We start from the raw sequence: 24513 nt of genomic DNA on the forward strand, positions 1-24513 counted from the left end.
ACGTTCGGTGAGTCAGTTAAAAAAAAAAAAAGTGGACAAAGCACTGGCTTTTCGCGCCGTCCATGCGAGTTCGAATCAATCTCGGCTTGGTTTTTTATCCATTTGAGAGAAAATATTTCTTCTTTACGCTACAGGTAGTCCACTCTTCGTATTTTTCGCTGTCGTTCACAGTTAAAGTAACGAACTATTATTCTTTCTACGAATGATGGATCTTCTCTTTGGCTTCATGTCAAACACGCACACGTAATGAAAAGACGCTGTCGATAACAATAATAATAATAATATGAAATATTAGTAGCTAACTCGTGCGTGTGTTTCGACAATATAATTTTATATTATTATGTGGAAATAAGTAAGGCTGGCTGGTGCCCCCCCCCCCTATTTTTTCGATGCGCTTTATGGGTCCACGGTGTCCAAAGTTGGTCCCATCCCAGTATCACCTCTCGATATAAGTTATTGACACTTTGCCTAAAGAGGGCTCTGCCGTGGCCCCATGATTACCCATGACAATGACTCTTCGTTCCTTTTGCATTGAAATCGCTTACTTTTCTGAGTACTATGAGTGCATACTGTCCAACGTTGCTCCCATCGCTCTACAGTTTCTCGTTCTCTCGATATAAATTGCTAATATTTTGTTTGTAAGGGAGATATGGCGTTACAATCATTACGTTTGAAGAAGAATTGATTAAGATATTACCTTATCACAAACAACACCTATTATTATTATTATTATTATTATTATTATTATTATTATTATTATTATTATTATTATTATTATTATTATTATTTTACTTACCACTAATATTGCCTACCTTTATTTGCAATGCAATGTGTTACTAAAAAGCAAATCAAATAACACTCCTCGCCATTCAGGCTCCCGAACTCGAAATAAATGATTTACAGTTCTCTGTGTTAGAGGAAAGCACATTTATTATATTATTCTTTCAAATAACACGTTTCACAAGATAACTTCACTTTCAATGTGTAATTTCATATCATCACTAACAATCATCTTGTTCCGATAGGAAAATAACCCCCTCCTGCAAAAAAAAAAAAAAAAAAAAGCCTGACCGTAGCGAAAGGGCGTGAACCTTCTTTAGGCGATTAATCGGGTCCAATATTGCAATAAGTTTCTGCACACAAATATTTCAGTAAAAGAGGAAAATTTATTCAAACTTTCTGAATACCTATTTATGGGCGAAATTTGGTTCCCTTGGAACTTTTTAAGAGTTTGAAGGACCACCATTTTGAACATTTTCATCTGATTATTCTGGTTAACGAACCCATCAAGATATTTCAACAATTAATGTTTGTGCCAAGTTTTGTCTCAATCCGCTGAAAATTAGGGTGGTTATGGCATTCACAAACAGCGTTATATATATATATATATATATATATATATATATATATATATATATATATATACAGATAGATAAATAGACACACAGAGGGAGAGAGAAAAAGTGTTTTTCTCCCTTCTCGCACCTGTGGTGCGTCAGAGCTAAACCGGGCCCCTTTGCAAAACGTATTGACGAGCCTAACCTAAACACAAACCTCTTACTTGCTAACGTAGAAACGTGGTCGGGAGGTGTAAGGCATGTAGAAATTGTATTTTTAATAACCATGAGTATGGTCGACTTCCATGTTTTACTTTTTGCAGCTACTTCGGAACGTTCAATTTTTATTCTTTACTAATTGCAAATGGCGTTTACATTCAAAATATGAGGAATTTTGGTGGCATTTGTTCGGATATTCTTCTCTTTCGAAATGAAGACAAGAACAAAAGCAATACGCAAAGACAAAAAGTATTATCAGTACTAAACATTACCAATAATAATTGCTACGAAAAACTAAATACGACCTCTTTTACCATCTCTCATGAGTTGTATGTATTATTAACAAAAATTTTTAAAACGTCCTTGCCGAAGATTCGAACTTGCGTCCTTTGCATTTGTAAGCCAGCACCTTAACCACTACACCAAGATCATGGCACGGTAATCGTTTAGTTGTCGGCGTATTTGACGTATTTGTGTTTTATGTTCCCACTTCGACAATTTTTACTCTTTTTTTGTAAGTTTAACAGCTGTTTCTGGCTTTCTCTTTCGGTGTCGTCCTTTATTTACACAATGCACTATTCGTATTCACAGCTTGTGCCCCACTGCAATGTCTTATTCAGATTAAGCTTTTCTTTTTGCCCCTCAGTAAACATTTGATTGATTTAATTCTCATACTCTCCACGGATGGAGCGCAGGAATGCCAGACTCGAAAAATAGGTGTACATTTACTTTCCTGACAGATCATACATGTATCATATTTTAACTTGTGGGAGGAGCCTTTATTAAATGAACCTTTGCATAAATATCAACGCGAAGACACGGAGTTAAAAGAAATTATAGATAAAATAGAAAATGGTGAAAATGTAAGAAATTATAGTCTTAAAAATAATATTTTGTTAAAGAAAACCAATGGTAGAGTGAATGGTGGTCTAAGAGCAGTAGTACCAAAATCAATGGTAAATACAGTTATAAAATATCATCATGATGAAGTTGTAGGGGGTGGTCACAGTGGGATTTCCCGCACGATAGCTAAGATAGCATCTAAATTTACTTGGAAAAATATGTTCGATGAAATTAGGAACTATATACGCCAATGTATTGTCTGTCAAAAATCGAATGATAGAAACACTCTTAAATACGGGGAATATTATTCTAGGAAAGTAATTTATCCAAATCAAGAAGAGATAAGTAAAACGATCATGACTAATATAGAAAAGGCGTGGCTCCGAAAAGAAAAGCTTTTTAACAAAAAAAGAGTTCCTTGTACTCTTCAAGTAGGGGAACTGGTTCTTGTAAAAAGAATTATGAAGGCATCTTTGGATAAAAAGTTTAACCCAAAATTTGCATTGCAATATTCTGGCCCATTCCGTATTTTGAATTATCCGACAAAGAATACAGTATGGTTAGAGTCTGTTGAAGATCCCACTAAGAAACTAAAGAGACATGTAATGTATATAAAAAAGTATTACCCTCCCCGAACTTCAGATGATATAGTAAATGAAAATTAAGGTCAAAAATTAAAGGAGTTAATTCAGTCTACTAAGAGAACCTATGTAAATAGTGTATAAATTTATGTGTATGTTTATTTTGTAAGAATACTGTTCGTTGTGTTTGTATCCTGCAGGAATGTATTGTGATCGAGTTCTGTATTGTCCACGATGCTTGTCATGTTGTCAATGTTGTCATCCAACTGGTGTAAGGAGCAATTCCAGAGATCAACCTTAAAGATCCTGTCTTTGAGTGCAGTGCCATGTCTCGACTAAGAAGAATATGTATGTATGTAAAAGTAATCCAGGCCTGGGAAACAACAAGTAAGAGATCTATTCTTTTCTTATCGAGTGACATTGGAAATATGAACTTTACAATTGCAACTCAAATTCACTATCTGGAAAATCTTTATAAAAAAAAAAATTTAAATGCGGGAGGCACTTTATTATGTAGCGTGAATTTTCGTTCGAGAAAAAAAAATGTAAATGTTTTTTAGAAAGATCTTGTAATCCAACTATGTGACGGTAAATGCTCGCTTTGATTAAGTGATTCGCGTTTTTAACGCTAGGGTGAGCTGAGTCTAAGTCTTGACTGCGATGTCACCGTTTGACCTGACATCTAGTGGCCGAATCAAAAACCTGTTCAACTGAACGTGTAATCTTTAGTTCTATGGACAGGTGAGGTAGAGGAATGTTGTGAATTCCTTCTGTTCCATTTGATAACGTCGAAAATGAGTTGAATAGAATAAGTATAATTAACATTTAAGTTCGCTATATTTACTGTCTTGGGAGGCTATTTAATTAGGCAAATGTTTTCTAAATTTAAACCTTTTCTTTTTCTCCCGAGATCAGTGGATATTAGTAATATTTGAAATTAAATCTAGAAATTAGTAATGGTATTTTTGGCTGCTTAACTAGAAATTGTTACGACGTAGTAGTGAATGACTTTCGGTATATCTTTCTATTTTGGAGTGCTCATTTATGTTTCTTCGTGTTTATTAATTGGATTCCGTTTGATACGTACTGAAAATCATTTAATCAACTTGTGCAATTACTGCAATCTTCATTCTTTTTGTGTGTTAAAATTACGTAAAGATTTTGCTCCTTTAAAAACCAGTTATATAGAGCTTTGAAAGTTTGCTCCTTCAGAGCTAGAAATATTAGCTTTAAACGATCTAAATTATTTGTTACGTTATTTTGTTATATACAAAGATATTCATATTAATAGTTGTTGTTGAAAACTTCTTTTTGAAAAAAAAAAGTTAAAAATAAAAGTTTACTAGCATGTATTTCATGGAGTCTTAATGAAATGAACCGAGGTCCCTATGTATGCGGTGTATTTCGCTACAGGCCGATTTAAGGAAACATTAAGAATAAATGCACGAACCAGGGGCGTCATTTCAGACTTCGCTTGGGGGGGGCAAGAGCACCACCGACATAAGACTTTCATGTTTTGTACTAGTATCCTAACTATATATAAAACTACATGAGCTGACATAAATTATTGAGCACTTCCTGTAAGGCTACAATGATTAAATTTGGCATGATTGTAGCTTTCCGGAACTAACCCACAGGAAAATTGTCAAAAGTGAATATTTTTAATTTTTAGGGGGTCTAAAGAGGGGATGAAAAATTTCCCCATGTTATTTAAATGGACCTTTTTTTGGACTTATAATCTCATGTTTTAGGTACTTAGAATTGGAATAGAAACTTGAAATTCGGTATGCTTACACATTTTCGTTAGCACTACCTAAGTAAATCAGTACAAGTAAAAAATTCCGACCTTAGAGTGGTTTTATAGGGAACTGAAAAATCTTTCCCATGTTATTTATATGGGACACCTTTTACACCCTCAAATTATTGAGCACTTCCTGCAGGGCTACGATGATTAAATTTGACATGATTATAGCTTTTCGGGACAAACCCACAGGAAAATTGCCAAAAGTGAATATTTTTAATTTTTAGGGGGTCTAAAGAGGGGATGAAGAATTTTCCCATGTTATTTAAATGAGACTTTTTCTGGACCTATAATCTCATGTTTTAGGTACTTAGAATTGAATAGAAACTTCAAATTCGGTATGCTTGTACGTTTTCGTTAGCTTTACCTAAGTGAATCATCAGAAATGAAAATTTCTAACCGTAAAGTGGTTTCATGGGGAACTGAAAAATCTTTCCAATGTTATTTATATGGGACGTCTTCTATACCCCAAAATGTTTAGGCACTTCCGGCAAGATTAGAATGATGAAATTTGGCATGATTGTAGCCTTCCAGGACTAACCGACAGAAAAATTGCCAAAAGTAAAAAATTCCAACTTTAGAGTGGTTTTATAAGGAACTGAAAAATCTTTCCCATGTTATTTATATGGGACACCTTTTACACCCTCAAATTATTGAGCACTTCCTGCAGGGCTACAATGATTAAATTTGACATGATTATAGCTTTTCGGGACAAACCCACAGGAAAATTACCAAAAGTGAATATTTTTAATTTTTAGGGGGTCTAAAGAGGGGATGAAGAATTTCCCCATGTTATTTAAATGAGACTTTTTCTGGACCTATAATCTCATGTTTTAGGTACTTAGAATTGAATAGAAACTTCAAATTCGGTATGCTTGTACGTTTTCGTTAGCTTTACCTAAGTGAATCATCAGAAATGAAAATTTCTAACCGTAAAGTGGTTTCATGGGGAACTGAAAAATCTTTCCAATGTTATTTATATGGGACGTCTTCTATACCCCAAAATGTTTAGGCACTTCCGGCAAGATTAGAATGATGAAATTTGGCATGATTGTAGCCTTCCAGGACTAACCGACAGAAAAATTGCCAAAAGTAAAAAATTCCAACTTTAGAGTGGTTTTATAGGGAACTGAAAAATCTTTCCCATGTTATTTATATGGGACACCTTTTACACCCTCAAATTATTGAGCACTTCCTGCAGGGCTACAATGATTAAATTTGACATGATTATAGCTTTTCGGGACAAACCCACAGGAAAATTATCAAAAGTGAATATTTTTATTTTTTAGAGGGTCTAAAGAGGGGATGAAGAATTTTCCCATGTTATTTAAATGAGACTTTTTCTGGATCTATAATCTCATGTTTTAGGTACTTAGAATTGGAATAAAAACTTCAAATTCGGTATGCTTGTACGTTTTCGTTAGCTTTATCTAAGGGAATCATCAGAAATAAAAATTTGCAACCGTAGATTGGTTTTATGGAGAACTGAAAAAATCTTTCGCATGTTATTTATATGGGACGTCTTCTACACCCTAAAATGTTTAGGCACTTCCGGCATGATTAGAATGATGAAATTTGGCATGATTGTAGCCTTTGAGAACTAACCGTGAAAAAATTGCCAAAAGTGAATTTTTTTAATTTTTCAGGGGTCGAAAGGGGATAAAGAAATTCCTATGCTATTTAAATGGGCGTTTTCTTGGGATACAAAATCTTATCTTTCAGATAGTTGAGATAGGAAATAAAAAAGAAAGTCGGTAGAATTCCGCTCCGCTGCAGCTGCCTTTGTCCCCACTTTGAACTCGTATTGCACACACGCCCTTATGACGCTCTGTGGAGGTTTCATTCACTCTGTTCTTACGCAAGTTCACAATATAACTGAACTACCATAACCAGGTAGTATGCTGTACATACGCAGAACAACAGCTGACCTTCGTCTTATCCTCATTCGCATTCAACTCACGGTGGGAGGTCCAATTGAACACAGACCTCCACAAAAGCATCAGAACTTTCTTGCTTACCTTTATAAATTAACAGAAATAAAAAATTTCAACTTTGGTGGGGTTTATTTATAGGAACTCCTTTTATATCTCAAAATTATTGGGCAATTTCTTTAGGATTACAATGATTAAATTTGGCATGTGAAAGGAAAATTGCCAAAAGTGAATATTTTTAGTTTTTAGGGGATTTCATATTGAACTTCATTTTCACACTATGATACGAACCTTCCCAGACACAAATACCACTTACGTTCCAGTTTTTTTTTAGTATACGAAAGACATGACGAAGCAAAAGCTTTCATTCAAAGGAGTATGCGTGTAGCAGGATACCACAGGGGTGGTGTGGAAATACTACAAAGTTACAAGAAAAAGAATCGACCTTTGTCTTACAAATATGCAAGAGTTATGGTCGAACAAAAATCCCAGATTTCTTTTTTGAAAATTATAAATAAGAAAAAAAAATACCTCTGAAAATGAGAATCCAACATCATCATTCATTATATAATAAGTCGATAAATTGTGGTTGACAAAAAAAGGTGGCTATAAAAAAATAAATTGTGAGATATTAAGCAGAGTATGAAGGAGCAAAGGATGATAAATATGAGATCTGGGGATGTTGGGCCGATTTAAGGAAACATTAAGAATAAATGCACGAACCAGGGGCGTCATTTCAGACTTCGCTTGGGGGGGCAAGAGCACCACCGACATAAGACTTTCATGTTTTGTACTAGTATATTAGTATACAATTAATTAAAGTATATGTGTTCCTCAAAGTCTTGGGGGGGGCAATTGCCCCCTCCTGCCCCCCCTAAATGACGCCCCTGGCACGAACATATGACATGCGAGGCCGTAGGCCGAGCAAATACGGGGGTCTGGGGGCGAAGCCCCCAGCTGGCCAAAGGCTAGTTTTCTTATAAACTCGTATATATTTTCTGCGTTACAGTGTCCTAAAATAGAATATTCAACCCAATGCACTCTTGAAAGATCATTCCAAATAAATATAGAAGGAATTTTATACCATAGTAAATAAAGCGTGCGTATATTTTTACACGAACAGACTAGAAAATTAATTTGAAGCTGTACATTCAGAAAAAATGAATCTAGTCTTTAATAATGTTATAAAACAGTGTTTCAGTACACTGTAATTGATAAGTAAAAAAATATCCAGCACGAGTTCTAATATAAGTCAAGTAGGCACGTCATTAAGGATTCTATATATAATAAGGGATATAAGCAGTTTTCATATAAAAAAGAGATGCGCATTACAGACATGGAGCCTATAAATTTTACAACTAAGTATATAGTGAAAGTGAACCTACCTTCCTTTGAGATTCGTTGATTTCTCTAAGTGCGTATTACTTTCGTCGTCCGACAAATGAAAAATAGTTTCACAATATGTTGCTACCACAGGAACCTCTACTTCAAATGTGACATTAGCATCTGAGTAGGCAGGATTATCTTCAAAATTGGTAATGGAATCTTCTGTTTCGTTTGACTTCGTAGCATCATTTGACATGAGATTGTTCTCGCTTTCTTCTCTACTATCAGGCTCTTTTAACTTTTTGGGATCATTAACAGGTTCATTATTTACTTCGCCTTCTGACATATTCAAACTTTGCAATAGAAATCCAACAGAATTCAACAGTTTCCTATACATATATACAAAAATACAGAAAATAATAATGAATACAATAATAACTTTTGAGACGAAATCATATTTACTTGTCTTAACAGGATATTTATAGCTTATACTTACATACAGACTCATTTCAATAAATAACTGGAAAAATTTTTTTGCAGCGTATCTATCACATAGAAGAAAAAGTTAATTTGTGTGTGATCGAATAATGGGAAAACGGATGAACCGTCTGAAATTGCTTTTTGGATATATTTATTAACTACCTCGAACTGAGTTTTTTATCACGTATTCTGAATAAAATTCATATCCTAACAAAGGTTGAGGGGAGCAAAAAAAAAAAAAAAAATTGCCTACGTCACGAGCCCATCGAGTTGGAAATATGAAACTAAGTATATAGATTCATTGAAAATAAGGGGACATATTTCCCAACATTCCTGAAAAGTTCCGTTTTAAGGGAGGAACGAGCCATTTTTTATGTAAATAAAAAGAAAGGAATGTTTGCTTGGCAAATCCTCTTAGTCCGCTGCACCAAATTTGAAGATTTTAAGTACATTAATGCACTGGCGTGGGCGTTAACGCCCTTCACAGGATGTTCTCATTTTCAAAGAGGGCACTGAAACAAAGAAGGGCGATAGGCTATTTAGGGGGCGTTTGGGATTTCAGACCTGTTACACCTTTTATTTATTACTGGACGAAACCAATTATGTATTTTACAAATTATCTTCTTAGTTTTGACTTTTTTCAACAATTATTATCATCATTTAATTTTGTAATTATGAAAGATATTTAACGGACATAGAAATTCCGTTATTATAGCTTTAAACTGTTGGTCGAAGAGATGCTCATTGGACCCTTTCTTTCCGAAAGTGAAAAGGGCAAGCTTGTTTTAAAAAAAAGAAGGAAAAAAAGCATTTTTCGGGAAAGTGAGGAATGTTAAAGAAAAGAGGGATAATCTAAGACAAATTCTAGAAACAAATTCATTTATATATATATATATATATATATATATATATATATATATATATATATATATATATATATATATAAGTAGATAGAGAGAGAGAAAGAGAGAAACGAAACTTTTTCGCAATAATTTCGATATTTTGTAGCATTAATTATAACAATTTTTGCATTTATTTTTTTTTAATGTAGCACGTTTTTCTTTTTTTTTTTTTTTTAGAAAAAAAGGAATTATGGAACTTCTAAACAGTATACTTATGGTAGTAAGGCGTATATCTAATACAAAAATGAGGATATACCTTGATTAGATGCACATTCTAGCTATTGTATTCACTGAAATATAGAAATTAATGCAAAAATTTAAACATTTTTCCTAACCTCATCCTTAGTTAAACAACATGCTGCAAGACATCACCAATTCTTCTTTTGTCTTCTTGTCAGTAACAATGATATTATACTTATAAAAGAATCTCTCGGCATCAACCATATTGAACGTAATGAGCTGGCAGCAAAAGATCTGTGTTTAACTTTTAAACTGTTTAACAATGATACAATGGCAATTTAGTTACCCTCACTGTTGAAAACTTCAATAACCTTACTTTTAAATTCACGGTAAGTAACCAACCAATCGTGAACATTTTCATCACAAAACACAGTCAAGGATTCAAATAACAGTTCAGTTTTGTTGATGTCTACACTTTTACGAAGTGAAACAGTTTCTGGATCAAATAACTCGCAGAGTTTTTTTTTAATCCAACTTTTTTTAAGTTATATAATATTGGAGATGCACTTTTTTGTTATTATTAGCAATAATTAACAAGAATTCCACTTTTTCGTTTTCATTCGCATTTACCGCAAGTAATGCCGAATTTCGCAAAAATTGACGATAATATAAAACGTGAATTTTGGCTCTGAAACGAAAAGTATGAGGTTTCTTGAAACATATACGCATTTTTTTCAATGTTCGCACATATCGCATTAACGAAAAGGTTCGTCTCTTTCTCTCTCTCTCTCTCTCGCTATATATATATATATATATATATATATATATATATATATATATATTCTTCAAAAGAGATTGATTTTAAGAATTGAAGTCACGTTCAAAACCTTGTGCATGGGTGGATTGCGTTAAGATGGTGGGAAGCGTTCAGATTAATTGCACTCACACAAGGGGGTGCTAGCCACGAAAAGATTGAGAACCACTACATTAGTGGAGCATGGTGTAGTTTCGGGATCGCTGAGATAAAGAGTGATACTCCTGATACCGCTTAAGTCTAAAATAATTTTCATCGGCGTAAGGAGGTGTGGAGAGGATGACATGTAAAAAATATCCCAAAACAACCGATTTTAGTGTCCAATCTATAATTGTCGGATCGCTAAGATGAACAGTGACTCCCCCGATGCTGTTCAAATTCAGGCCCCATTGTCATGGGATGAGGGATGACATTAGGAATTTTTATAATTACACTTTTAATGGTTTTCGTATCCCAAGAAAAGGAAGAGGGTTTAAATATTTTCTACAAACCTTTTCTCCACATATAAAAAACAGGTATTTCAGATACTTCCCATAAGCACCAAAATAACCACATTACTATTATTCAAGATAGTCTCCCCCTTTTCTCCCCCCCCCAACATGTAACGTAGTAACTCAGCAGTAGAGAACTCACCTCTGGTGCGCGTGATTCCTGGTTTGATCCCAGGCCAAGTGAATTAGTCCAGTGTGGACAAGTCCGTATCTACGGGTTTTCTCGGAGTTTTCCCATTTACTCCACATCCTCGTTCCACCAATTCTTTCCTAATCATTTACTTTCCTCTCCTTTAGCCTAAAATGCATAGCCGTGGGACATTAAACTTGAAATTTAATTTTCATTTACCCACCCTAATTTAATACACCTGCACAAGCTCGTGACAAAGGTACTGAGTCCACAAGTTTTTTTTTTTTTTTTTTTTTTTTTTAATAATCACTCATGCACCGCTTAGAGTAGACTTTCTTGTTATTCTGGAACATCAATCTAGTTAGTCCATCTTTAAGTGGGCCAAAAACATGGAAATCTGAAATCCCAACTTTCATTTCCATCAATATGAAGAAGAAATGCCTCACAGTCTGCTTCACACCGACGCAAAAGTTCCCTATATACATCCAAATGTCAAACGTTTCGGAACTCACCTAGCACGTAGTTTGCTCAATCTCAACACGTCATGAACGATATGAAGGATGGCAAAAAAAAAAATTACCGAAAAGAATTCCCTGACTTTTCCCAGTGTTCCTGAAATTTTCTCTGATATGTAATTAGCAACACAGTGTTGATAAAAAATCTAGACCAATTGGAGCAAATTCTTTGAACTGTCTCACAACTCTATGTGCTGTATTACTATCTAACCAATTATTTTAAACTAGTTCACCTAAAAGAAACTTCGTGTGATTCACTCCAACATCAGACCCTGCAGAAACATTAAGATCCAAACACGAAAGAGCCCTAGTCAATTTATAATTTAAAGATGACTTCTCCACAAGTTTGAGAACAAGTTTCTGCAGACACTTTCTGCAATTTCGGCGAAAATCCAGAAATGTCCAAATTCGTTATTGGTTGATATTTCCAAAAGGCACTATGAGTAGCAAAACCAATGTTAACGTTTTTCGCAGGAAGAATTTCTTTCTTTTCTACAACATTCACAACAATTCACATACATGAACTCGAAGAACTTAAATCTTCTGGTTTTACAAACTAATGTTGCATCACACTCGATAAAGCGATACGGGAAATGGACTGAAAGGAGAATTAGTCTGAAATTCAGTACGGAAAGATTCTACTTTTGAACCAAGTGCTTTAAAAATGTGAGTTTAAGAATAAGCATGTTGTCTTATTTCAACATACCTGATACAATCTGATAGCTCGAAAGGCTCGAAACTTTATCTTTTCTGACACTTTAATATACAGATAAATGTCAATGGCTCCCTGGGCAACTCTACTATTTTCAAGCCAACACTGAACAAAACTTTACTGGAAAATTTTCTTTGGCTCTATAAAAGTGTACTTGGCACAGCATGCTGGAACATCCTTAAATAAGTTATGCAGAGCTCTTAGAAATTTAACGATTCTCCTGTTCGTTACCTCAATTGAAACCTTGAATGCTCTACGTAAAGTAACCCACAGTTTCCTACATCAAGTATAACAGGGTCATTTGACAACTTCATGATATCTGACTGGACGATATGCAGAAAAATTTACACTGAAGCCACCCACTGAAAACTGAATAATGTGAAAGCTTCTCTTTGGAAGCGATTTTAAAAAATCAGAAACTGTAGAATTAATTAAGTAAATAAAAAGCTCATGTCAAATAATGCGTGCACATTTGCATTTTATGGGACTCCAGAATCGAACATTTATGTCTGCTGTAACAACTGAATTAGTTCACTTTTAAAGTATGGTGATAACCTATACAATAAGGTGTACTATTTTTTCACGCTGAGCTGTATTTACCAGCTAACCTCACTTTCTGGGAACTTAAGCAATACTTTCACAACCTTAGCAGCAGGGAGCATTGATGCATGCCATTAAACTTTGAATGCATCACAATAAGTCTGCTTTTATAATGCTACCTTTTACTAAGAATCCCTCTAGCGCATATTGCAGTGAGCAAAACATTTGTCTTTTGGTACTTCCTGAATCCACAATAAAGAATCATTGAGCAACGTGGTATTGGAATACTTGGAAACTGATATGTTTGTTATCTGCACAGGAACTCTGGATAAAACGAACACAAAACATCATAACTACAACACCTCTTCACTTTCGATCCTGCCTCTGTAACCTGATGAAACCACGCTAAATACGCAGAAAGCTATTATCTATCCATCCTTACATCTATCTATTCTTTATCACGCAACTTTGTGAACATATTAACTTCCGTAACTGGGATTGGATTTTAATGATATTTTGCTGATACATTAAGTGCCTTAATACCGCGGTCCAGTTAGACGATGAGTGTCGTGGGTGCAATAGAGAAGCTAACCTCCTCAATATAAACGTGGCAATGACCATGGAACTAGAAAGATGGAACAAGAACCACTCGCAAGCTTTTGCACCACTGAACATAAACAAACGCTGGCCTTATTGCTGCACCTTGCGTAATTTTTGAGATCTAGCATGAAACATATCAAAACATTTGAAGTTTTCCGGGCTACGACCATCGTCACGCACGTGCTTTGTTCGCGTTTTTACCATGTTCTTAATTTTCTCTCCACGTAATATCAGTCATGACTTTTTCTCGCAATAGTATATTCACATATAGAATTACTTTGTGGCCTAAGCAGCAATTTTTAGCACTTTGCCCTCCTGAGATATTATGCCCCAAAAATGGCGTCAAAATCACAAACTTCAACTTTCGGACCCCCATAAATCTACTGTGCCAGTAGTATCATAACTATGGATATTTCTGAAGACTCTACATACAATAATATTCAGCACAAAACTTATGAACCCCCACTTAATGCCATTCCAAAATATGCCCCCTTTAAAAGTATAATTTTCTGTAGTTTTTCTGGTGATTTTATGTATTGGTTTTCAATCCTGCATATTTATTTAGAAGCAAGAGTATATATTCTCCGTGTACCTTAATCTCTCTTGTAAACATCTGTTTTTGTTTGCTGTTCGTCTGATTCATACGTCCTGAGCAACTATAGTTTTCGTAAACGCATGCAAATGCAAAAATTGGTACTCCACCGACAACAAAGATGGCTGTCATTCAAGAACACTTGTACGTACAACAACATGAATAGTGTTATTGACCTTCTCATACACAAGGTTCGTCACACTCCAATTTTTATAATTTTCGGAGATGGTCGAGCAACTTGCTCTGAACCACTTCGTATGGATTGACCCTTCGGTATGTATAGACGTATCCCATATTGAAAGATAAAAAGAGTCTGATTAAAATAATCTAGCTATTCACTGAGTACTGATCCAATCCATACGCTGGTGTAACTTCATCAGCAGTTTTCGTGAACTCATAAGCACATCCGAAATGAACCTCTTTAAGAATTAAAATACATAACAATGAAAACACAAGCTAAAATACGAGTAACCGTGTTCCAAAATCCTTTCATTTGTGTGATTACTGATTAACTATTTTCACATAATGAAAGACGAGTAACTCCGATAAAATCGAAACTAATGGGAATGAAAATGGAAAGAGATTGGAATTATTCGCGCATGGAAAGTGAATTTACCATTGGATCGTTGATCCAACTGTATTTTGTGGATGATTCACCAATATGATATTCCACTGCATAAACGAAAGCAAAAAAATAATGCCCACAACTACAGAACGGATGTTTGTTACACATTATTAATGGAAAAGACGGACAAATTTCTGAAAATAGCAATTAAAAAAGCACTGAACCATATCTAAAATTATCTTAGAATTTTCATTTTAAGATATAATAATTAAAATATAGAGAACTGCGGTGCCTAGGACGCATTAATTTGAGGACTAGAAGCATTTTCCGCATTGGGTTTAGCTTGGCTAGCAGGAAGGAAAATTTCCCGCATCGTTCAAAGGGATTGCCAGACAATTTATAAAATGTTACTATAAAGTAGACAAATGTTAATATAGGACGATTGTTCTGGATTAACTTATACAGTCTTGGCAACGTCAGTCTACACAATTATCCAGTCTTTCTTGAGATAACCGCGTATTCACAAAATACGAAATAAACATTTCCAAACAACCTTAATGTAAAACGGAATACAATTACTGTAGGAAGAAACAGTTTGTAAATAGTTGGCAATTCTGAACAAAACGGTTGGTTGTCTGGCTTTGTCATACCCATCACACTATCAGAAGCTTTATTTTTTCTTATCAGACCGGCTGGAGACAGCAAATCGGCGAAACACCTGTATCGTTTCCAGACAAGACATTGCGCAGTCCATTAAGGAGAAAAATAAATAAATAAATAATAATGTTCTTGTAATTTTCGTCTTTCGTAGCAAAGAAAAAATATATTAAAGAATGGTTGTTTACTAAAGTGTCTTGTACACTTTTGGTAAAAAGTAATTTTGAGCCAAGAATTGGTTATAATTCCTTCGAAATTCCCTGACTCTTAAAATTTCCTAACTTTTTCTGGTTTTCTACCTTAGTCACCATCCTGCTACACGTAACGCTGTTGTACACTGTAACGAAACAAGGAAGAGATCCAACCACATAGCACAGAAAAAACTTATTGAAATAATCAAAATCTCTGTATCGGCATATAAGACACATTCCATTTCTGGACTTATTCTCAAAGAAAGAAAAAAATGCATATTATAGGCCAGAAAATACAGAACCCTTTAACATTATTACAGATCCTATCATCTACCATTTCTCTAATAAAACACATATCTAGGTACGTCAATACTGAGCCCAGAACTGCAGTGACTAAAATGCGTGCTTACTGTAGTTCTGGCCTTGGTTCGATTACCAAAGCGAGCTTTGTACTTTGGATACCACATTGAACTACAGATCAGACTTTCATATAGTCTCGATGGTAAGGAAGGATTTAAAACTCCGTAGGTACACACAATATTGAACTCACTAACTTCGTTTCGTCTATTTCACTGAGTCCAAAGTGGAGACGACCATCTTCTCCAGCACGTGAGGCATGAAACTTGTTTATCGTGGGTTCTGAACCATACATGTTTTTACTGGGAATAAACCACAGCAGGATTCGTACTGATCTGGAGAAATCTATTCCCCGACTTTCACTGACCTTTGGCAGGAAGTTCCCTGACTTTCATGATCGGATGACGCTCAAATCGTAAATAAGGAATAAACAACGGTGAATATTTATATATATGAGAACATTTATTCTATAATAGAGACAAATTAATTGCTCAAACGCACATTCCACTTACCTCCAATAATAGTCATGAAAATAGGTATTATACTGGTTGGCTAAGCTGAATTTAGTGTACGATTACTGCTCGAAAAAAATATCTTATAAAATTTCTCTGATTTCCCGTCTTTTTTCCTAGGCTTCCCTGACTTATACCACTTTCCCTGAGTTTTCCCTGTCCAGTAGGAACCCTGAATAGACTATGCTCGCAAAAATGAGTGTGCTAGCTACTAAGTGATAGTACCGTAAAACGATATTGTTATTCGTTAAATGTTACTTAAGTTCTAGTTAACCAATGATTTTCACACTACTAACCTTTTAGCAGAATAAACCCTTCTTCTTGGCTTTGGGTTCCGACTGCTCGGCTGTACCTCATTCTTATTATTCACACAATTATTATTGACTTTACATTCTGACGATACGGCATCACCAGGAACATTAGAATTAGCTGCTCCACATTCTTCACCATCAATACTATCACACAACGCGGAATTTTCTTGATTCTCTCTCAATGTAACTTCTTCCCCATCCTCACTAGGTTGAGTCGAGTGTTTACTACTTCTGTTGTCAGTATCTACTGTTTCAATAGAGTCATCATATTCTTTCAAACTATCACAGCCTGTACCGTAAGTAGACATAAATTCATTATAATGTGTATAACATTGTTCCTCAAAATGTTGTTTCCACAAATCTTGCCAATATGCATCTGCATCATTGGAATCGTTTTCGGAACTTGTGCTGAGTTCTGAAAACTGTGAACTTTTCATTGAATCATCATCACAGTCAAGTGATGACATGGTGATCTGGGTCACAGTTGTCATGGAATCAGTATTAGATTCAAGTCCGGAACATCTACTAGAACGATCACTATCGGTCACTGATTCACGAGCTGCCAAAAAGCCATTCTCTCCAGAATTTTTGTTCACTTGATGGTTACTCTCGGAAGAACACTGGTTTTCGTTAACGGCAGCAAGAATATCATTCTGTCCAGAGATATCAGCACTTCCGCGTCCACTTAAATAACCAGGGTTAATGTAATTCCCATACTTGTTAATCCAACTCTCCCATATGAGTCGTTCCCCATTAATGGACCAGTATTTCTCCCAACAACGAAATACTACCATATTATCATACATTCCTGCATGAGTGCCGTGCAATAGTTCACCGCCTTCCGACAAATCGGCTGCACTATCGCTTCCGTGAATTGTCATGGTTCGGTCTTCTTCTGCATGCTCCCTAACGCTATCATATTCATCTATCGAGTAATTATTGTCTGTATGTGAGGCACTCCAGTAGCAACCTACATTTTCATCCTGAAAATATACAAAAAAAAAAAAAAAAAATCTACTTTAATGTAAATGAAAAATAGTACAAATTAAATACATCTTTGAGCGTAGGTCAATTACTACTAGAGATTAGAAATAAACTATGTAAAAAGGATTAGAAGCATTTTTCGTCTACTGATTTCTATAGTTTGTTTCAAGTTCTTCTTAATCCCTTGAAAACTTATTCCGGGTTAAGTCAAGTGTGAAATTCTGGTCCTATACCTATTTCTCCCTGTTACTTAGTGGCTTAACTAATTTTCAGCTTCTCTTTTTTATCTAGGTGAAAAGAAGCCGTCTATCGTTACTTAAACGTATATCTTGTTCAACAGATGTCTTTAAGCGAAAGCGGTGGTACAGTGAAAGAGCACTCGCCTCTGGTACGAGCAGGGTTCCTGATTCGATCCCAGCTCGTGCAAAATGCACATTTTGCAATTGTAGTTAATATTGTTACATTAAAAGGCAATATTGTTTCCGCCATGTTTCTGGCTCAAAGAATACAATACTTTACGAGAAACATTTTGAAAGGTTTTCTTAAGTCTTGATTGAATGTCGCACGATTTTTCTTCCTCCTAAATGCTTCTTTCGCCATTCCTTTCCTTTCCTTTGTTCCACGTTCGTCCTTCATGTTCACCTTAAATCTTTTATTCAGCACTTGGGCAATAACACTATAACTAACATACTAAAAACTAATTCGTAAAGAATGTGATTTGTAATACCAAATATGCACTGAATATGTGGTGAAGACAATACCTGTATGTGGCACCGTTTCCCTTCTTTCCCTTCTAATACATGCAGTAATGTCATTGTTTTCTATCACGATTTTATTACATTTCATCCCCTTGCGTGTGAGAATAGTTTGATATAATTTTTCTTTATACAGCTTTTTTTCTTCTTATAAAATCCCACATTTACTGAGATGGCACAAATAAACAGTCAGTGTTCTCCCCTAACAATCGTGAGTCTGAATCACGCAGTTGGCTATTCTAATTTCTCTTATGGTTTCCCAGGATTAGTTAAACACTTACATCCTAAAAATTTATAGAAAGCCACAAGCAAGTTTCGTCGAACCAGTTTCAACTTGCTCAGTGTGCATAAACTAAAGCTGCTTGATCTGTCACACTGCGTAGTTGCCTCGAACTAGACGATAACGGAAATGTACATACATGAACTGGCGTCAATTATCCGCTTCGCTGGATTAAAATTAAAAAAATAGTAATATATTCCGTTAGTCAGTCACTTTTTACTATTACTGAAGCGTTCTCTAATAGCGTCATTTTCGATCACTTTTATACACACATACACACACACACACACACACACACATATATATATATATATATATATATATATATATATATATATATATATATATATATATATATATATATCCTCCAAGTTGCGGGGCTGAACTTGGATTTAAAAGGCATCGGAAGTGTCAATAATAATACCCACTGGTATAAATAATAATAGCGATTTCTTCATGGCATGCTTCACGCATGCAATGGAGAAGCTCATTTTGTATGATTTTTGACGTACTGTTGAAAATTGTTGTGCTTTCTAAATGACTCTTGAGAGCGCTGTCAAGTTCTGCACCGAAATTAATTAATCTACGAAATACGCCTCGATTTGAAGAAGAGTGTTTTTCATCATATCCTCTTGAACCAATTCGAAAGTGCCACGAAACCAAATGCAATTGATGATTATATTGAGCATGTACCTGTTTTGCGCCACTTTTTGATTGTGATTCTCAATGGACCGCCTATAACCAGCATCTAGTTGAGCAGCAATATTCACACTTCCCAACACAGTGAGATTAGAACGTGTCTTATAGGAGCTGACGAATTCTCATGTTTTATTTATTTATTTTGTCGTTCAGATGCTGATATCCGCATCTTTTTTTACTCCTCATGCATCTTCCTCCGACCCGAACAACAGACAGGGAAAACAAAACAAAGCATTTTTAATTTCACATTCACATAACCACTTATGCTGTTCGTACAAGTTGAGATTAAACTTCCTTGTAAATGTTCGTTTCTGACTTCTAATTACTTGCGTTATATTGAGAGTCGGAATCGGTCTTCCGATGTCTTTCACAAGTAGGTTTCCTTCTGAAGTTCTTTTCGAAAACGGCTAATTCAACTGAGACGTTACAGAATTCATTACTAGAATAGTTCACGTATATCAGTGACAGACACGTAATTATGCAATTACAGCAACAATATTCCAATGAACAACAAAGACCGGCACACATACACACACACACACAAACATACAACACTACAAAGTCCGCTACCCGCTTTAAAATCTCACCCCTTCCCCAATTAACACTCTTTTTCTAAAAATTGCCCTCCAATTTTCTCATACACACATGAAAAGGAAGACATTGTATCAATGCTGCCAAATTTCTACTCCTTCAGATACGAGTGTATTAAATATCGACACCCTCAATTTGTCTTCACTCTTCACAGGGTCGCCTTTAGTATCTCCTTAGCTGCCTTGATCTTACTGGGTTGACAGAACCAATAGTTATGACCAGTTGGCAATCTCGCATTTAGGTAAGGCGCAAGTTATCTTTTTTTTCTCTCTCTCTCTGTAGCGACTTGGTTACGGTTACGCAACATTGTCACAAAGGATCAGACTATTAGAATAGAATAGAATAGAATATTTTTATTGTTTTTGTCTGTATACAGACAATAGACAACGTCAAATGCAGTTTTATAACTATGTTTTTTAATCCCTATTTCAATATACTCTTATCTTCTTCAAATTCCTTAATATTATAATATGGTACAGTAATTAACCAATCATACAGTTTGCTTTTAAAATGAGTGAGCGGTAACTTTTGGATGTCTATTGGTACCCTATTCATAAATTTTGTACCCTGTATTGCATAGCTATTTTTAATTTTTGTTAGCCTGTTGTATGATACATCAACCTGTTTAGCATATCTTGTGTTGTATGAATGAATATCCTGTCTACGTTTAACATCTGACATGTTTTGTTTTACATAAACTAAAACTTTATATATATATACAAATTTACAACAGTCATAATTTTCAATTTACAAAATAATGGTTTACAATGTTCCTTGTATGATGCCCCACTGATTATTCTGATGAACTTTATTTGTAGTAACAGAACCTCATTTATGTAGTTACTACTCCCCCAAAACAAAGCATTTTTAATTTCACATTCACATAACCACTTATGCTGTTCGTACAAGTTGAGATTAAACTTCCCCTTCAGGCGAGAACCGTGCCAACCAATACTACAGAGGGAGAGACGGTGGAGAAGTTCCAGTTCTAAAGCGTTATTGCAAAAGATCTGCAAGCATATGGAGCCTTATGAGGCAGTGCACGGAGTTATAACCCCCTTATTACTGCGCAACACCCGCAGTGGCCAAGAAGGTGTTAAGCTGGGGAGTTTGGCAAACTCTCAAGCAGAAAACAACTAGCAAGCCCCGTTTCAAACGCACTTGTTTAAAAAGAGATGATGTTGACAAAACGAAAAGTGATTTAGCACAAATAAAAATTGAAAATATTGGAAGGAGATTTGTACAAACATGCAAACATTAAGAGAAACTGCCGCTAATATATATATATATATATATATATATATATATATATATATATATATATATATATATATATATATATATATATATATATATACCCTTCCCCTAAATTGCACCATCAAAGTGAGATGATCAAAACCATCACAGTCCCGAATCGCATCTACGCTGAAAATTTGATCGAGATCGATCGGGTGGCTGAAGGTCCATTCAGTCAGAAACATAGTCACTTTCATTTTTATTTATGTAGATAGATAAATGAATCTACTACCCAGTATATATATATATATATTTTTTTCTTCGTCTAATTTTCGTTTCAATCGCCATTTACTACCACTGCCCTTGCTGCTGCTTTGCAGTAACAATGAATCGGCTCTGTTGTTATTTTTGCGCATTTCTATGAATTCAACTTCTCTTTATCGGATTTGTCCCCTCTATTGACCTCGCCCGATATCAGAGTCTATTTTTTAGAATTGTTACTGCTTGATATGTAGAGTTGCCAATTTAGATTCTTTTCCCGCTAGATCAAACATTTTAGCATAGGTAATGCAAAGTATAGCGACAAAATTTTGCTTATCCTGCCTACGTTAAAATTTAGGCTACGTTTTTCTGCCTTTACCAGGAGGAAAATATTAACTAAAACAACCTGCTTTAAATTCCAAAACCCTTTACTTTGCAACCGTTAGCTTTCTTTAAAATGCCATTAGTAAAACATTCTCTCACGCGATTGGTTGATTTGGGCAAAGTCAGCTTGTTAACAGCCTTCCCGTGCTACGCCCCACTCTCTTTGACACTGTTCCTAATGTGACCTATGGCGTGAGAGACCCGGGTTCGATTCCCGGCGGAAGCTCACGTGGTTCGGATTCCACGTTAATCAGTAGGTTCTGTCTCATATAGCCTCGGTGCTGAAAGGGACGTTGAACTCGAAATCAACTCACCTCAACCTAATGCGACCTAGTCCGGTGGCAGTCGGTTCCGTCATGAATGCTTTAGAAATCTGAGATATATATATCTGTGTTGTGTTATGAAAATATCGAGTATATCAGGAGTTAGATGTGTGAATAGACTCATTCTCTTACGTGTGTGGGCATTATATACTGCAGGGGCAGAGAAGGCCAATATTTGCATTGGAGAAACATTTATATTATGTTAAAGTAAAATTAGAAGACTTGAATAACGCGTGGACTCCAATTTGTAAAACGTAACTTGAAAAGTGACACCAGTGGAGTCATGGGAAACAAAGCCTTCTATTCGGGATAGGAATGGTTTGGCTGAACCTCAGGACCATAGAAGTGACTGTTACTTTTGCCTCTCTAAAGTATCTGGATTTAATCAGAAAAACAAGGATCGTATTATGTACTCGAATTTAATGTCGACAATGAGACCTGTTCCTCATGAACCAGGAATTCCATACCTTTCCTCCTACCAGTTTATCTGAAGCTTCATTAAATTTCGAAGACGAGCAACTTGATATGTATTTTTCACCAGCCACACAAGTCCGCAATTATTTAATCAGTCGAAGTGGACTAATCTGATATGAGACCGATGTCTCACGAAGGAAAAAAGTAAACTGCTAGGCTGAAAGAAATAAAATTCTTGCGCCTGGAATTATTTTATCTTCGTACAGAGATAAGGAGTTCAGGAAGTGTTTCAAGGAGAATGATCTGACATATGGCTGTAACATTCCAAGACTGATACAAAAGCCGGGGAGTGATTACAAGCAGGAAGATTGGATACTGTTTCTGGATTCCTCTAAAAGAAGCTTAAAGGCTGTACTACTTTTCATAACAGAAACATTCTATCTTCGATACCTGTGGCCCATTTCATTGCACTAAAAGAAAATTACATCACAATGCAAACGGTTTTGGACAAAATCAAATATCATGAGCAAACATGGGATGAGTGTAGTGACTTCAAGGTGTGGGGTATTCTATTAGTACAACAAGTAGGCAACACTAGATTCACTTGTCATTTATCTGGGATGGCAAAGCAAGGGAATAACACTGGTCTACACTCAGCTGGCCCATGAAAAGTGTTGACTAGGTGTAAAAATGTTACAAATTTTGCTTTAATTGACCTACAAAAAGCTATTTTGCCACAGCTACACATCAAAGTAGGAACCGTGAAGCATGTCTAGGTCTTGGAGAAAAGTAGCCCCTGTTTTCAGTATATTGAAGCAAGTTACCAGATTTATCAGATGCAAAGGTCAAGGAAGGCATTTTTGATGGGCCACAAATTAGAAAGCTGCTCAAAGAACGGAACTTGGAACAGACGATGTCGAGGAGCTCGCTGCATAGGTTGCAATGAGGGACGTCATGACGAAGTTCCTTGCAAATGTAAAGAATGAACAGTACAAAACAATTGTGAAATCGATGCTAGATCACATGAATAAGTTGGGGTGTAGAATGAGCCTGAAACTACACTTTCTTCATTCTCATCTAGATCACTTTTCAGAAAATCTTAGGGCTGTTAGTGAAAAGACGAGAAAGAGGTTTCACCAAGACATTAAGGAAGCAGAAAGAAGACACCAGAGGAAGTGAGTGAGACATATCAGTGATGACACATTGATGTCGTGTTTGAAAAGGGATGGCAAAATCTTTAAGTTTTACGTCCCACGGTCATGCCAGTTAGGCTAAAGGAGACGGTGATGATGAGAAATGAATGAAATGGTGGAATGAAGAAAGTGGGAGGAAACGGAATAATCCCGAGAAAACCCACGAGCACGGTTTTTGTTCACTACAAAGTCCACACAGCAAAAGGGATGGCAAACATCCAGCAGTCAGAAGCTGGGTAGCAAAGTTCATTTCAAAGGGACATTTAGGACTGTTCAACTTAGCGATTATTCTTAAGAAATATCTACGACTGTTCACATTAAGGCTGTAAGAGCAATTTTTTGGAGTTGTTTGACATAAATTTCCTTCTTCGTGAATTATTTGTTTACATTTTGTTGTTGAAGTACAGAAATCACGAATTTCACGTATATATATATATCACGAATTTCACACACACAAGAAAGAAAAAAAAGTGGAATACATATGTGTCATGGATTGTTTAAAAATATCATCATGTTTCTCTGTAAATATTTACAAACTTACCTTCACTTTATTATTAATAACTTTCTATGATTAATATGCAATATTGTCTTTCCTTTTTGCAAAATGTTTAATATTTGAGTTACAACTACTCATGAATTCCCTTTAGGAGCTCTATAGATATCTCTAACCGCCGTATCACAATTCCTAAGGATAATCGTAGAATAAGCAAATTGATGTGCATCATGTCAAAATTTTAAAGAATTATTTTTCTCTCGAACAGCCGTAAGTCGAGATTATGACAGTTCGTAAGAAAAACTAATGTAAC

The 24513-nt window shown here is 35.4% G+C and overlaps 1 protein-coding gene across 1 annotated transcript in view; it reads right to left on the minus strand.

Moving 5' to 3' along the window:
• The window catches only part of LOC145676144 (uncharacterized), a 140634-nt gene that overhangs the window by 91725 nt on the left and 24396 nt on the right, over positions 1-24513 (minus strand). Inside the window, exons 2-3 of the mRNA XM_081747051.1 lie at positions 16573-17570; positions 8098-8427 (exon numbers count right to left, since the gene is read on the minus strand). Of these exons, the coding sequence (XP_081603177.1) occupies positions 8098-8427; positions 16573-17570 (1328 nt within the window). The remainder of the gene's footprint in view (positions 1-8097; positions 8428-16572; positions 17571-24513) is intronic.

This window comes from Thermobia domestica, chromosome 18 (assembly GCF_964235325.1).
Source record: "Thermobia domestica chromosome 18, izTheDome1.hap1.1, whole genome shotgun sequence".
In the NCBI taxonomy this organism is placed as follows: Eukaryota; Metazoa; Arthropoda; class Insecta; order Zygentoma; family Lepismatidae; genus Thermobia; species Thermobia domestica.